At 44.3% G+C, this 15,207-nt stretch overlaps 1 protein-coding gene across 2 annotated transcripts in view; it reads left to right on the top strand.

The window, feature by feature from the left end:
* Window positions 1-15,207, top strand: part of stam2 (signal transducing adaptor molecule (SH3 domain and ITAM motif) 2) — a 65,025-nt gene that overhangs the window by 40,532 nt on the left and 9,286 nt on the right. For both annotated transcript variants that reach the window (XM_067987064.1, XM_067987063.1), the window contains 5 exons: window positions 3,524-3,618; window positions 6,487-6,563; window positions 10,777-10,864; window positions 11,864-11,918; window positions 13,673-13,841. In XM_067987064.1, the coding sequence (XP_067843165.1) occupies window positions 3,524-3,618; window positions 6,487-6,563; window positions 10,777-10,864; window positions 11,864-11,918; window positions 13,673-13,841 (484 nt within the window). The remainder of the gene's footprint in view (window positions 1-3,523; window positions 3,619-6,486; window positions 6,564-10,776; window positions 10,865-11,863; window positions 11,919-13,672; window positions 13,842-15,207) is intronic.

Genomic DNA, 15,207 nt, shown 5'->3' with positions numbered 1-15,207 from the left:
AAGCGCTTTACAGCCAATTAAATACTTTTGAAGGGCAGTCACTGTTGTAATGTAGCAAACATGGTAACCAAATTGCGTACATAGAAAATAGGAGCAAGAGTAGGCCATTCGGCCCTTTGGGCCTGCTCTGCCATTCACAATGATCATGGCTGATCATCTAACTCAGTACCCTGTTCCCGCTTTTTCCCCATATCCCTTGATCCCTTTAACATTAAGAAATATATCTATCTCCTTCTTGAATACATCTAATGACTTGGCCTCCACTGCCTTCTGTGGTAGAGAATTCCACAGGTTCACCACCCTCTGAGTGAAGAAGTTTCTCCTCATCTCAGTTCTAAATGGCATACAGCAAGATTCCACTAACAGTAATGACATAAATGACCAGATATCTGTTTTAGTGATGTTGGTTGAGAGATAAATATTGGCCAGGACATCGGGGAGAACTCCCCTGCTCTTCCTTGAAATCGTGCTATGGGATCTTTTACGTCCACCTGAGAGGGCACCTCCCTCAGTACTGGCACTGGGAGTGTTGGTTTAGATTATGTGCTCGTGTCTCTGCAGTGATACTTGAGCCCACAACTTTCTGACTCTGAGGCGAGCGAGCCCTACAAAAATTCTTTTCTGAAGTTTGTTTCTGTAAAGCCAATCTGATTTGGAAAGCTGGTGAGGCACAATGTAAAAAAAAAACCTTCCATACATCGCTCTGGATGAGTAAGATAAATTGGATCCCAGAAGTCGATGGAGAGGGGGGAATCTGGTAGCACAAAGATTGCTTAGTACTTGATCAAACCAACAGAGCTTGAATATTGCTCGCTTCTAAACGGTGCAGCTGCCAGTGGAGATACTGCAATACTCTGTATATCATTTACGCATTTTAACTTGCCATTCCTGATGTGACACAGACACACTTGTGATTCCTGATCAATATCTAGCCAGCCTAGTCCGGAGTACAAAAGATGGTTTTGTCAGTGGTTTACTTTCCTGCTGAATTGTGCGTTCATTGAGCAGAGATCTGGGCAGTCCCATTTTTTTCTTCTCTGTGTACTCTAAATCAGCAGCAAGTATTCTGATTTGAGATAGATTTAAGTGCTGTTCACAATTCCCCTTATTACCCCAGCTTGACGGTTTTCACTTTCCACTTGTGGTTCTTATCTTTAGAGCTTCCCTGTTGGAGTCAAATTTTGTTTGGTGTTGTATTGTAGGCTTGTGTCTTATGGGAACTCTGTGGGTTGTCCAGGAGCTGTGTTACCAGACTATGCCACTAAGTCCACAGGCTGTGATTTCAGCCCCCCCCCCCCCCCCCCCCATTCTGTGTTTAAGTGCTTTTGTTCCTTGGTTTAAGTTGATTGTAAAAAGCGAACCACCGATATACACAATGCAGTATCTGCAATTGCAAATCCATACTTAACAGGAACATGTACCTTGGCATTAATTCATTCTAATGGACTGACTGTTGTGGATGTTGGCTGGCAGTGCAGCTGATGTGCTCTGCGTTATTAGAGCATAGATTATGTGAGCAATTACTTTCATGCAAATTAAACACTCCAGTATTTGCTTATATAATCTGATGTGGAGATGCCGGTGATGGACTGGGGTTGACAATTGTAAACAATTTTACAACACCAAGTTATAGTCCAGCAATTTTATTTTAAATTCACAAGCTTTCGGAGGCTACCTCCTTCGTCAGGTGACCGATGTGAAAAAAAAGGAGTAGGCCATTCAGCCCCTCTTGAGCCTGTTCCACCATTCAATTATAAACAATTTTACAACACCAAGTTATAGTCCAGCAATTTTATTTTAAATTCACAAGCTTTCGGAGGCTACCTCCTTCCTCAGGTGAACGATGTGGAAAATGACCGAGCTTCAACAGCTTTTTGGGGGGAGAGAATTCCAGATTTCCACTACCCTTTGTGTGAAAAAGTGCTTTCTGACATCACTCCTGAACTGTCTATCTCTAATTTTAGCTTGTGAATTTAAAATAAAATTGCTGGACTATAACTTGGTGTTGTAAAATTGTTTACAATTGTCAACCCCAGTCCATCACCGGCATCTCCACATCATGACTACCATTCAATTAGATCATGGCTGATCTGTACATACCCACCTTGGTTCCATATCCCTGAATACCCTTACCTAACAAAAATCTATCAATCGCAGACACAAAAAAATTTGTTTTTTTTTCACATCGTTCACCTGACGAAGGAGGTAGCCTCCGAAAGCTTGTGAATTTAAAATAAAATTGCTGGACTATAACTTGGTGTTGTAAAATTGTTTACACTTATATAATCTAATTGAGGTGATTAAGATGATTAACTAAGTTGATAGAGTAGATGGAGAGAAACTATTTCCTCTGGTGGGGGAGTCCAGAACAAGGGGGCATAACCTTAAAATTAGAGATAGACAGTTCAGGAGTGATGTCAGAAAGCACTTTTTCACACAAAGGGTAGTGGAAATCTGGAATTCTCTCCCCCCAAAAAGCTGTTGAAGCTCGGTCATTTGAAGGTTTCAAGACTGCGATTGATAGATTTTTGTTAGGTAAGGGTATTCAGGGATACGGAACCAAGGTGGGTATGTACAGATCAGCCATGATCTAATTGAATGGTGGAACAGGCTCAAGAGGGGCTGAATGGCCTACTCCTGTTCCTATGTTCCTATCTAGCATTGTGACTGTCTGGTGTGTGTTGATTAGATTTTCTGAGCACCATATTGTTTTAAGAATGTTTTTAAAAAGTTATAAATGTTTTTATATGTGGCTCAGGATGAAGGAGCTCGTTGTGATTAACTACTCGAGGTCATGGATACCCATGGAATCAGGCCCCTGTTGTTCCACAGTGTGCTTTTGGGTAGTGCTTACCTAATTGGCATGATTGGATAAAGAACATTTGTGGCTTTTTGTTCAAAAAAATTAATCAAACTTGGATATCGAGCAACTGTTTCTGTACCATGAGTGAGCCGATTTCACACACCACATTTAGCTGCAACTCCCTTCACTCTTTGGGTGAGATCAGGTTCAGTTCAAAGGAGTCTGTACCTGATTTAAAAACTGACAGACAGACAACTCCGCCGGTGAATCAGAGTGCTCCAAACAAATGGCCACCTGACTACTGTCTGGTTAATAGTGCTGAACAGGGTTTGAAAACCCCACCGTACCTGGTTTGTGCAACGCCAAGGGAAGTTTAGTAATGTAAAACTATAAAGAGCTCTTTTTAAAAAAAAATACACCTGTGAATGCGTGGAATGTGCTCGGATAGATTTAAAACTATCCACTAGAGAAGCAGTGAACCAAGTAGGTAGAAATTGTTTTTTTTAAATCGACTCGAGGGGTTGAGATCTGAGCAGCCACGTTTTTTTTCTGGTTCAGCATCACGGCAAGCAGCTGTTTCCAATGCTGAGCCTGAATTAAGGTTTCTGGTCTCCATATCAATAAAATCTAACATTAGTACAGCAGTGTAGCACAAAAACCATAATATCTCTAATATCCAGACTCGTGCAGTTACAATATATCTTTTGCTGTCTTGTTTAGTGACCCTAACTGGTGGAGAGGAGAGACGAACAGAGGAGTTGGGCTTTTTCCTTCCAATTTTGTATCAACCAGTCTGAATGCAGACCCTGAGCCAGGTAAGCGGAGCCGACCTGTCACGGTAATACAGTGCTTTTTGTATTTTCACGCACTTACCTTGGAAAATATGTGAAGTGTTGGAAGGATTCGCAGGTTGATTAACATTTTGACATGTTGGTGATGATGTTGTTTTCATATCTTCACACTCTTCCTTTGGAGAACAGTGTGAAGTAATGGAAGGATTTGCAGGCTGATAAACAGTCTGACGTGAGTGCTCCTTCCATGGCCAAGGTAATGCAGTACAGCCCGTCTGTAACAGATTACTTTTAAGAGAGGGTCTTGCATCGACAAACCCGAGTGTGATGCGTGCTCTGATTTCAGTGTTCTCTTTTTGCCACGGGTACTGAAAAGGCTTGCCTGTTTAACACCCAGAGGTAGAGCAGTGAAGGTTAAAAACCCTGGAATCGTTTCAGAGGCAGTTGGATACTGCGATGGAGGAACCTGTAGGCTCTTTCTAAATAAATGAGCTCGGATGGGCAGCAGCGATGCTACAGTTGGCCTCGACACAAGTGGTCCAAGGATGGAAAGAAAAATTAATTGCTATTCCTGTGACCTCTGACGACAAACAACACAAGTTTAAGCTTAGCTGTGATATTAGCCTACCCCCGTCCTCAAAAGTTAAGCACCTTGATGGTTCACCCTCTATAAATTTGAGCTCATCCAAAACTCTGCCCGTATCCTAACTGGCACCAAGTCCCGTTCACCCATCACCCCCTGTGCTCGCTGACCTACATTGGCTCCCGGTCCGGCAATGCTTCGATTTTTAAAATTCTCATCCTTGTTTTCAAATCCCTCTATGGTCTCGCCCCTCCCCATCTCTGTAACCTCCTAAACCCATTGAGATCTCTGCGCTCCTCCAATTCTGGCCTCTTGCGCGTTCCCGATTCTCATCGCCCCACCATTGCTGGCCATGCCTTCAGCTGCCTAGGCCCTGGAATTCCCTCCCTAAGACTCTCTGCCTCTCTATCTCTATCTTCCTTTAAGATGCTCCTTAAAACCTACCTTTGACCAAACTTTTGATCACTTGTTCTAATATCTCCTTATGTGGCTCGGTGTCAATTTTTGTTTGATAATCGCTCCTGTGAAGTGCCTTAGGACGTTTTACTATGTTAATGACGCTATATAAATGCAAGTTGTTTGTTGTTGTTTGTCAATAGGATGCTCAACTATGGAGAGTGGAGGAATATCACAGCTGAGCTCAATGCTGTTTTGTCTGATGTCAGTCAAAGGTCACAGGGCAGCAATCCTGACGTTTGTGTTCTCCATCCCTAGACCAATTGTGTTGAGGCCAACTGTAGCATTGCTGCTGCTATTGCCTGTAACTAACTTGTGAAATGTAGTGTTAGCCCACATCATAGCACAAGTGTGATGATATCCAGGCTTCTAATGTCAGTGTGTCATTGGGAAATATTGGGGTTTTGAGTTTTGGTTTTAATGGTGTGAAACCTGGTGATATGCTCATATATGTGTCATTCGGCAGCACTCAAATTCAAAAGCAGAAAAAGATGCAGTGTGTGTTATTAAAATCCTTTTACGGAATCTCTGGCAGAACATTAGACAGAATTCCAAACAGTGGTTCAATCACTGGGTTGCAGATAATTTGACATACTGCTCGAGCTTCACTCACAGTCTTTGGTGCCAGGTAAAGCCCTTAATTGAATTACTGCCTTGTAATCTCTCCTCCCTCCACCCAGTATCCTCTGTTTACCTTACAAGTAGGACTGGAGTAAGTGGCATAGGTGCTGGTGGGTGGATACGGTTTGAGTGAAGCATACTGGAGAACAGAGCAAATTATTCAGTACCAACAGCCGCAAGAGGGGTTTGGATGAACGTAGGAACAGGGTGACTGCAGCCATTCAGTCTTATTTTGTTCTCGTCAGTCCAGAACACCAAACCCTGCTGTCCTCCCACGAGAGCTCCCAGCTATTTCTCAACTGCCAAGTGTGCCGATAGCGACCATCCGTCCTGGCAGCCTGTTCCAGCTGTTGACAGCCTGTGCAAAGAAATAGTTCCTGCTGCCACGCGCTCTCTTCCTTCGATCCTTACCACTTGGTATAGACACCTGAGCGGAATTTATTTTCAATGGAAGGCGATTGTTAACAGGTCCCAGGTAGCTTGAAATGCTGTTCTGAGGAGTTTAGGATCGAAAATATTTTGACAGTGTCTGATAAATATGGTGGGTTGATGAAGAAATAGTGCCTGCCTCAGATGGAATGCCTGATGACCTGTTGTTTTTTTTCCCCCTCTCCACCCTGTTCTCTTTCTGGTAGTGCAGCTTCTTTCATGTAACGGGCTGTGCTGGGGGTTGTCTTCGTGTATTTGTTGCTGATCCTGCAGGGTTGTCGTGGCTTTTGGATTGCAGTAAGGAGAAAATGAAGTGTTTGATTCGAGACTATTCCAGACTTGGGAGCCAAAAGGTTTTGCTTTTGAATCCTTCTGTCTTTTCAAAGTGCATAAAATTTGTGTCATGTTTTAGGCTATAGGGGGAGGAAAAAATAGGGAGGCTGCAAGAGATGTGCAGTCTTGCCATTCTGTTGCATTGCCAAATAGCCAGTAAATAGGAGGATCAGCGCCGGAAGACCGGGCTTGATGGGTCTTTGTTTTGTGCTCTCTCTGGCTCTGTATCTGTGTTGGTCACTTTTGTACCCTCTCGAGGACAGAACTGCACACAACTTTTAAGTACTTGGCCGATGAGTGTAGCGCAGTACAGAAATCCTATCCTGTGGTTCTTATCAATCTGCATAAAGAATTTGTGATGTAAGCAGAAGTGATGATGTGGCACAGTGTGAATAGCACATGTATACATGCTCAAAAGAATGATGTGAAATTACTTAACGTTGGATCCATTTGTTCTGCGTTGACTACAGAGAAGGTTGTCGTAGCAGAGGAGACACCTGTACAAGACCTTCAGCCTTCTGAGCCCGAGCCGGTTTATATAGACGAGGTATGTGGGTTTTGTTCAGGTTTCAACGCTTTTTATTTTTCTGCTCATTTTGCAATTTTCTCCCTCCTCCCACTGGAAGCTGGCAGGCCTCCAGTACCTCACCCAACTGGCCGCTCTTCCTGTGTGTGCCTTGATGGCGATCGTCAGTGAGGCGCTCTGCGCTCCTCCAATTCTGGCCTCTTGTGCATCCCCGATTTCCCTTGCTCCACCATTGGTGACCGTGCCTCCACCTGTCTAGGCCCTAAGCTCTAGAATTAGAGTTAGAATTCCCTAAACCTCTCCACCCCTCTCACCTCCTTGAAGCTTTTTGTCACCTGTCCGAATATCTACTTACGTGTCTCGGTGTCAAATTTTGTTTGATAATCGCTCCTGTGAAGCGCCTTGGGATGTTTTACTACGTTAAAGGCGCTATATAAATGCAAGTTGTTGTTGCTCTGCTTTGGTGAGGTGCGTGGGGTTGGGGAGGCAATATCGCCGCTGAGCTCAATCCTGTTTTCTCTGATGTTTGTTAGGGGTCACAGGAAGGCAACCTGGAGCAGGAACCTTCAATTTTTTTTCTCTCCATTCGTAGACCAGTTGTGCTCACGTCAGTTGTGGCACAGCTGCTGCTCTCCTGGCTGAGAACCGTGGCCTTGGCACGGGCTGTGAGTTGAGCCTCGGCTTAGTACAACACTGGGTGGTGCATGTAGCCGCGGGGCCTTTGGAGAACTACCAGATTAGCCTGGAGCTAGAAATTCACAAACATCTGGCCTCACCCATAGCAATTGACTTGTGTGTGTTTCCACCAAAGAGACTTCATGGCCTTAAAGACTGGCCGGTTAAACAAAGCCCCACCTTTGCAGAATAGTACATTGTGCATTGCATGGTATGATCCTGCATACTGTAAGCAGCACTGCACGGAAACTGCTACTTTTGGAAAGCAGTATTTACAAAAGCAAGTTGACAGTGGGGTTTTTTTAATGCCCAATTTGAAATCCGTGCAACCACTCTCTATGAACTTTCCTACATTACAACAGTGATTACACTTCAAAACTACTTCATTGGCTGTAAAGCGGTTTGGGACATCCTGACGTTCTTATGCTTTCTTTTCCCTCGGCACTCCAATTTTGAGAGAGAGCATGAATATGGTTCAGAAGTAGTGTAGTCTGTTAGCTCTGTGTCACAAAATGGCCAGCTGCATGCTGTGCAAGTGCTTTTACCTACATAATGCATGCATGTTTGTGCTGTCAGAGCAGCACTTACTCACCAATAACCTGCTCACCGATGCTCAGTTTGGGTTCCGCCAGGACCGCTTGGCTCCAGACCTCATTACAGCCTTGGTCCAAACATGGACAAAAGAGCTGAATTCCAGAGGCGAGGTGAGAGTGACTGCCCTTGACATCAAGGCAGCATTTGACCGAGTGTGGCACCAAGGAGCCCAAGTAAAATTGAAGTCAATGGGAATCAGGGGGAAAACTCTCCAGTGGCTGGAGTCATACCTAGCACAAAGGAAGATGGTAGTGGTTATTGGAGGCCAATCATCTCAGCCCCAGGACATTGATGCAGGAGTTCCTCAGGGCAATGTCCTAGACCCAACCATCTTCAGCTGTTTCATCAATGACCTTCCCTCCATCATAAGGTCAGAAATGGGGATGTTCGCTGATGATTGCACAGTGTTCAGTTCCATTCGCAACCCCTCAGATAACGAAGCAGTCCGTGCCCACGTGCAGCAAAACCTGGACAACATCCAGATTGGGCTGATAAGGGGCAAGTAACATTCACGCCAGATAAGTGCCAGGCAATGACCATCTCCAACAAGAGAGAGTCTAACCACCTCCCCTTTACATTCAATGTCATTACCATCGCTGAATCCCCCACCATCAACATCCTGGGGGTCACCATTGACCAGAAACTTAACTGGACCAGCCACATAAATACTGTGGCTACAAGAGCAGGTCAGAGGCTGGGTATTCTGTGGCGAGTGACTCACCTCCTGACTCCCCAAAGCCTTTCTATCATCTACAAGGCACAAGTCAGGAGTGTGATGGAATATTCTCCACTTGCCTGGATGAGTGCAGCTCCAACAACACTCAAGAAGCTCGACACCATCCAGGACAAAGCAGCCCGCTTAATTGGCACTCCATCCACCACCCTAAACATTCACTCCCTTCACTACCGGCGCACTGTGGCTGCAGTGTGTACCATCCATAGGATGCACTGCAGCAACTCGCCAAGGCGTCTTCGACAGCACCTCCCAAACCCGCGACTTCTACCGCCTAGAAGGACAAGAGCAGCAGGCACATGGGAACAACACCACCTGCACGTTCCCCTCCAAGTCACAAAACATCCTGACTTGGAAATATATCGCCGTTCCTTCATCATCGCTGGGTGAAAATCCTGGAACTCCCTTCCTAACAGCACTGTGGGAGAACCGTCACCCTCACGGACTGCAGTGGTTCAAGAAGGTGGCTCACCACCACCTTCTCAAGGGCAATTAGGGATGGGCAATAAATGCTGGCCTTGCTAGCGATGCCCACATCCCATGAACAAATTTTTAAAAAAGATAGTGAAGTCATGAAATTAACCCTGTAGAAACCATTTTTGGAGAAATCCACAATTCATCTGTGTTTTTGAGATGTTTTATTTATCTGGAGGGGGGCAGGTGGAGAATTTTTGTGCCTGGGGTGAGGGATGTCAATGTCAGGAGTGAAATACAGACCCCCCTGTCTCCATCAACTGCTTCTGGGGCAGGTATATTATGACCAGATGCAGATTACAGCTCAATCTACTTTGTTCCAATAATCTGTCAAATCACACCCCTTACAGCACCGTTGTAATACTTCCATTTCCCACAACAGCCTTTCTTGTGGCCTCATAGTTTGTCATTTTAGTATTAAATTAGGGACAGTTTTTAGATTAAATTACAGTACAAATGTAGGCTATGCACCTTCCTGCAAATGCAGGAATCAGTTTCTTGTAACGCAGGAGGAGACTGTTTGGCTTGTGGAAGAGATGTCCACTTAATTTTGTTCCCTTATTCTTTCCCCAAACCCTTGCAATTTTTTCTTTTTAAAATATTTATCTACTTCCCTTTTAAATGTATTATGAATTCTGTTTCTGCTAAAATTTTGCATGTCCTAACAACCCCCTACATTATTAAAAAAAAATTCTCCTAAGCGCTCCCTTTGTCCTTTTAGTGATGGCTTTAAATTTATGCGCTCTGGAGATCAATTCAGCGATCAGTGGAAATAGTTTTCACTGTTTATCTGATCAAAAAAGGTTTTGAAAATTTTTAAATGTTTGTCAGTTTTCCTGTTTGTAATGTTTGGTTTCTTGAAATAATGAAACGCTTACTGAAACAGAAAATAATGAGGGACAGGTCTAGTTTTTTTTTTAATTATTAAAGGAGATACCAGGTGAAGGGCCATGGTCCATTGAGCAGGAAACCAAGGTTTAGAGGATTAGAATAAAATACAAGGTGTCAGCCTTTGCTCAGTGGGTAGCCCTCTTGCCCCTGAGTCAGCAGGTCATCTGTTCAAGTCTCACTCCAAAGATTGAGCACATAATTCAGGCTGACTCTTCATTGCAGTACCGAGGGAATGCTGTACTGTCGGAGGTGCCGTCTTTCCGATGAGATGTTAAACCGAGGCCCCGTCTGCCCCCCTCAGGTGGATGTAAAAGGTCGCGTGGCACTATTTCAAAGAAGAGCGGGGGAGTTCTCCACATTGTCCTGTCCAATATTTATCCCTCAACCAACATCGCTAAAAATCAAATTCTAATTGCTGTTTGTGGGACCTTGCTGTGTGTAAATTGGCTGCCGCGTTTACTGCATTACAGCAGTGACTACACTTCGAAAAGTACTTCATTGGCTGTAAAGCGATTTGGTGTGTCCTGAGGTCATGAAAGGCGCTATATAAATACAAGTCCTTTTCTTTTACATCAAGAAGCAGTTATTACAGGGCACCAAACTGGACTTTTAAAAGCCTGAAGGTTATTCAGGAGAGTAATTATAAGAATGAAACAAAGGAAATAGTTAAGGGAATGGGGTACAGTTTTTTTTTTACTGCAGCCACCTCAGCGTCCTGGAATATGCTTGCGGTACTCGATGTTAGAGAGGTGGCAGGGTATTCCACCCCAAAAAGATTCAACATCTACCCATCTACTGGGTTCAGATTATCTACGCTCATTACTGTTTTTAATGTTTTAATTTTTTTTTTTTTAAATGCTTTTGCAGGAAAAGATGGACCAGGTATTGCAGCTGCTTCAGAATGCAATTCCCACCGATCAGCAGCCTGATTCGGCAGAACTGCTACATCAAGAAGGTAACGAGCCTCGGATTATGAACATCAAAGCTAGCTTTATTATCTGTAAATACAGTCCGTAGATGAATCCTTTTCTTGCTTCCCATTTGATTCAAACGTTTAAAAGTGCTTTTACGCTGCCTATTTCCCACTGTTCTGTCTAGGGAGTGTGACCACCTTGGAATCTCCGCTGTGCGCCGTCGAGTCCCCATTGCTATATACGACGCAGGTGGTTGGCGGTCGTGGCTCCCTGTGTTTACTGAAACCAGCTCCCTTAACGTGATGATACACCGACATTTCTTTTAAGTGAAGTAAAATGCTCAGCTTCAGCTGAGCTCAGCCATCAATAGTCCCTTTAAAATGATACAGGTTCACTTCAGGAACGTGTTACGATTACCTGCAACTCGTATGCAGATAAAGGCCCTCTAATATATAGCGCATTGGTATGCATCCCTTCACTTCCGTCAGCCCTAGTACCGACGACTGGCTATGCTCCATTCTGTCCCAGAACCTAGATTGCAATATCGCAACTGTATGAACGGCTTATCAATTGGCTGCGACATTGCAATCTGAAAGACTGCACCATCTGAAATACAAACTAAATGAACAAATTCCAATAGACTGCTTTTGTATCCGGTGCTGGTTCCACCAGTTCCTGATGTGCGGTCCTAAAGTGAGCACCAAGCTGCCCTGTCTAACGGACAGGGAGAGCGCTGGGCTCTCCTGTCTAACAGACAGGGTAAGCACTGCTGGGCCTCGTTGTTTCTCGCTCTTTTTGTATGTTTATAAAGTTATCAGGCCTGTGAATACATGATATACAAGTGAAGTGGAAATAGTTGTGAATCAGCCTTGGGTTAGATGGCCTCTCGCTGTGCGTACTCAATCTCCTAACCACGCAAGTGTGAGGCAAGTGCATTAACTCCCATGCTGACCACCTTGTTTTTCCTCGTTCAGTTCTGACGAATGACCTGTTCTTCTATTTGTCCTGTGTTTTTAATTGTTCTGTATATTTATTCCCAGATGTCTGTCAACAAATGGGACCAATTATTGACGAAAAGCTTGAAGAAATAGACAGGTAGGAAGCCAGACAAGAAATCAGTTTTCCTGATTTGTTTTCTGTTGCGTTTGGTTACTTTGCAGTTATTCTACCTCTTAATTCTGACTCTTCCTGTTGCTCCAGTAGCCTCCGTACCTGACACAGACTTGCCAGAAACTTGCAGGTTCAAACCTGTGTCCCGTCTCTGGGGTTGAATGTCACTGCTCCATCTTCCTGTATCTGTGCAGTGCCCAAATGCATGTTAATGATTCATGCTTAGCATTATGTTATTACATGTTTTTCTTAATATAGTATGAATAAGTTTCACAACAAAAAAAGTTTTGTTTTCTCATATCGTGTTTGGCCTCCCATTCCGTGCTGCTGTTTCCACAAAGATCACCCCACTTCAGGGTAGGATGAGCCACTCTGTAGTGGCTGCTGAGCCTGGTGGAGCAGAACGCCCTCAGTACCGGGATTCCGCATATCAAGCTCAGCCAGTGAGAATGGATGCAGGATAAAACCCCTCCATAAAACTCTCATTGCATTTTCTTTTCCCTCCCTTTTTACCTTCCCTTTTTCTCTCCTCCTCCCCTGAGCGTACCGATACTCACTGGGATTCAGTCCCGTGTGTCGGCATCCGTCTAGTACCTCATTCAGTAGCAATTCTGGGAGCCCAAATAATAAGTGTCGGGCTATTTTGTCGTGCGGTGCATTACAGCCGAGCCTGACCCAGCCTTTACATGATATGGGTTACCGGACAGATATCAGTAGCAGGAACCTTGGCTTTTCCTTTCCCCGGTCCAAGGGTAGCGATGCCAATTATAATGCCTGTACTGCTGCTCTACTGATGATCGGTTAGCTGGAATTGAACTCGAACCTGGGACTTTCCTGGCCAGTGAGACTCTGTTCCGGGCCGGATAGTTACCAGCAGAAATATCGAGAGCGAAATCCTTTTTTTGTTCTTGCACACGAAGCATTAATCGCCCCACCGTTGGCAGCCGTGCCTTCAGCTGCTTTGGCCCTAAGCTCTGGAATTCCCTCCCTGAACCTCTCCGCCCCTCTATCTCTCTTCCGTTAAGACGTTTCTTAAAACCCACCTCTTTTTGTTTGATGATGCTCCTGTGAAGCGCCTTGGGATGTTTTTACTACATTAAAGGCTCTATATTAGTGCAAGTTGTTGTTGGAGCTTCGTGAATTCACAAAAAATTTTCAACGTGTCACATTTGGCACTTTTCCTCGTGATGAACCTGCAGGGTATTGATCCATTGCATGCTTTGTACCTGACACTAGCATAGTCTGATCGTTGATTCCACTGGGCTAGAGATAGCAGGAAAGACGATGTCTGTTTAAGAAGAGATTGGGGATCGGAAGTGGAGGAAACCTGTACAATCAAGTGAGACTGGTTTGAGAGTTGTTTGAGCGATATTAATATATTTGCATTGTTTGAACTGTGTAGGATAAAAATTCTAATCACCAAACCTCACGTATGCACTCTTAACATCTGTTTGAAAACAGTGTGCAGAGGAATGTGGGATGAGCACATTTTGTTCATGGGTGAAGTTTGCCAGTTGGAATTTCAACCCTGTGTTATTTATCATTCACTACAGAACCTTGGGTCAGCCTGTATTGTAGTTTGACGTGGGTATTAAACACTTACTTTTCAAATGAGTTAAATTATGCATCTATAAATGATATGCATGACTTGGAAATACGTTTTCTTCTTGTATGTTCTTTGGTTCCTTGGGTATAATGACTGGTCTCTTAAGTGACCTATCCATAACTCTCTTATTCAGGAAGCACTCTGAGCTGTCGGAGCTGAACGTGAAGGTTTTAGAAGCACTGGAGTTGTACAACAAATTGATGAATGACGTGCCTATGTACTCTTCCATGTATTCCAAGCCTCAGACCCAGTCCCAGGCTCAGGCTTTCTATGCACAACAGTCGGCCTCTGTTCCTATGCAGGTTAGTTCCAGAGTGTGGCAGTAGAACCTGGCAGCCTTGCTCACTAGAGAGGGATGGGGAAATGTGGCACTGGTGCAATAGGGAGTTCTTTGCTGAAATTGGGGGGGCAAGACGCATAGTTGAGAAAGATTAAGGGGAGCGTCACACTGCAACTAACTCATGTCAGGCTTGGAGTGTTTAATTCGGACATTGGGTACAAAAGGTGCTCTATTCTCCAGCTCTGACCCCTCTTTGATAAGCACAGAATTTGACTCAAAAGTTGAAATTTATTACAATGTTAAAATGTGATGTGCCATGTATGTTGAGAGCGGGAGACTTAACTCATGGTCAGTAGGTGGTACCTTGAGGCAGTGACCTGTGTGTTGTGGAGGGCCAGGAATGTCTGAAGACTACTTTAGGAGCACTGTGCAGAGCCCCTGCACCCTCCTGCTCTCCCGTCTAAGGTGTGGTGCCTATTTCATCCATGTTGGAAAAGGGAAATGCTGAGTGAACCCCGTCTGGTTCAAACCCAGTCCAGCGCTCAACTAACTGGGAATATTGAAGGCTTTCCATCAGTGATGAGAATTTATATAGATCTGATGGTTTAAATTTTATTAAACCGGTCTTTGTACCTAAGAGTATAGATTCTAACAGCGTAATTGTTGAGAAATTACTGATTTTGTTTTCAGAAGCCACGGTCTGCCATATTGACTCTTATTATCAACCATATCTTTAAAAGCGAAGAAACACAAGTTGGGACTGTGGCTATTGTCCGAACGTTTGTGACGGTTTGGGGATTGTGGCTGGTAACTCGAGTGGTTTGAGCATTCAGTCGGAAGCTGCAAGTTCGAAACGCTGGCAGCATGTACCAGTTGAACTTATTTGCCTCGATTGGGTCACAAGTCCACACGCACTCCATCTTCTGACTCTTCAGCGGGGTGTTCCAAGACAGAGTGCAGGTGGACTTGTGATGTGTTCCAGGGAGGGGCTCAGGAAGGAGAGTGGAGAGAAGAAAAGTGTCACTTCCTGACATTCGTTGACAGCTGAAACCCAGGCTGTCTAGGGGTCCCGGGCTGGATGATGACGTGTGCTTTTGAGCATCTTTATCAGACAAAGAAGGTGTTTTAATATAATTCTACTGATGATGAAACTTTTTAAATTTGTTCTCTGGATGTGGTGACGCAGGCAAGGTACTTCAACAATGCCATCGTCTGCAGCGTGGAAAGTCAACAGTGTTCCATTTTTAAAATCCGTGTGGGTGTTGCATAGTCCAAAAAATATCATTGTTTACACCAACAGAAAGGACCAAGTGTGTTTGACATAAAATCATACAGCATCATAGAATCGTACAGCACAAAAGGAGGCCATTTGGCCCATCGTGCCTGTG

Source organism: Heptranchias perlo, chromosome 7 (assembly GCF_035084215.1).
Source record: "Heptranchias perlo isolate sHepPer1 chromosome 7, sHepPer1.hap1, whole genome shotgun sequence".
Lineage (NCBI taxonomy): Eukaryota > Metazoa > Chordata > Chondrichthyes > Hexanchiformes > Hexanchidae > Heptranchias > Heptranchias perlo.
Note: the sequence above shows the minus strand (reverse complement) of the source record. Positions and strands in the feature narration are given on the sequence as shown.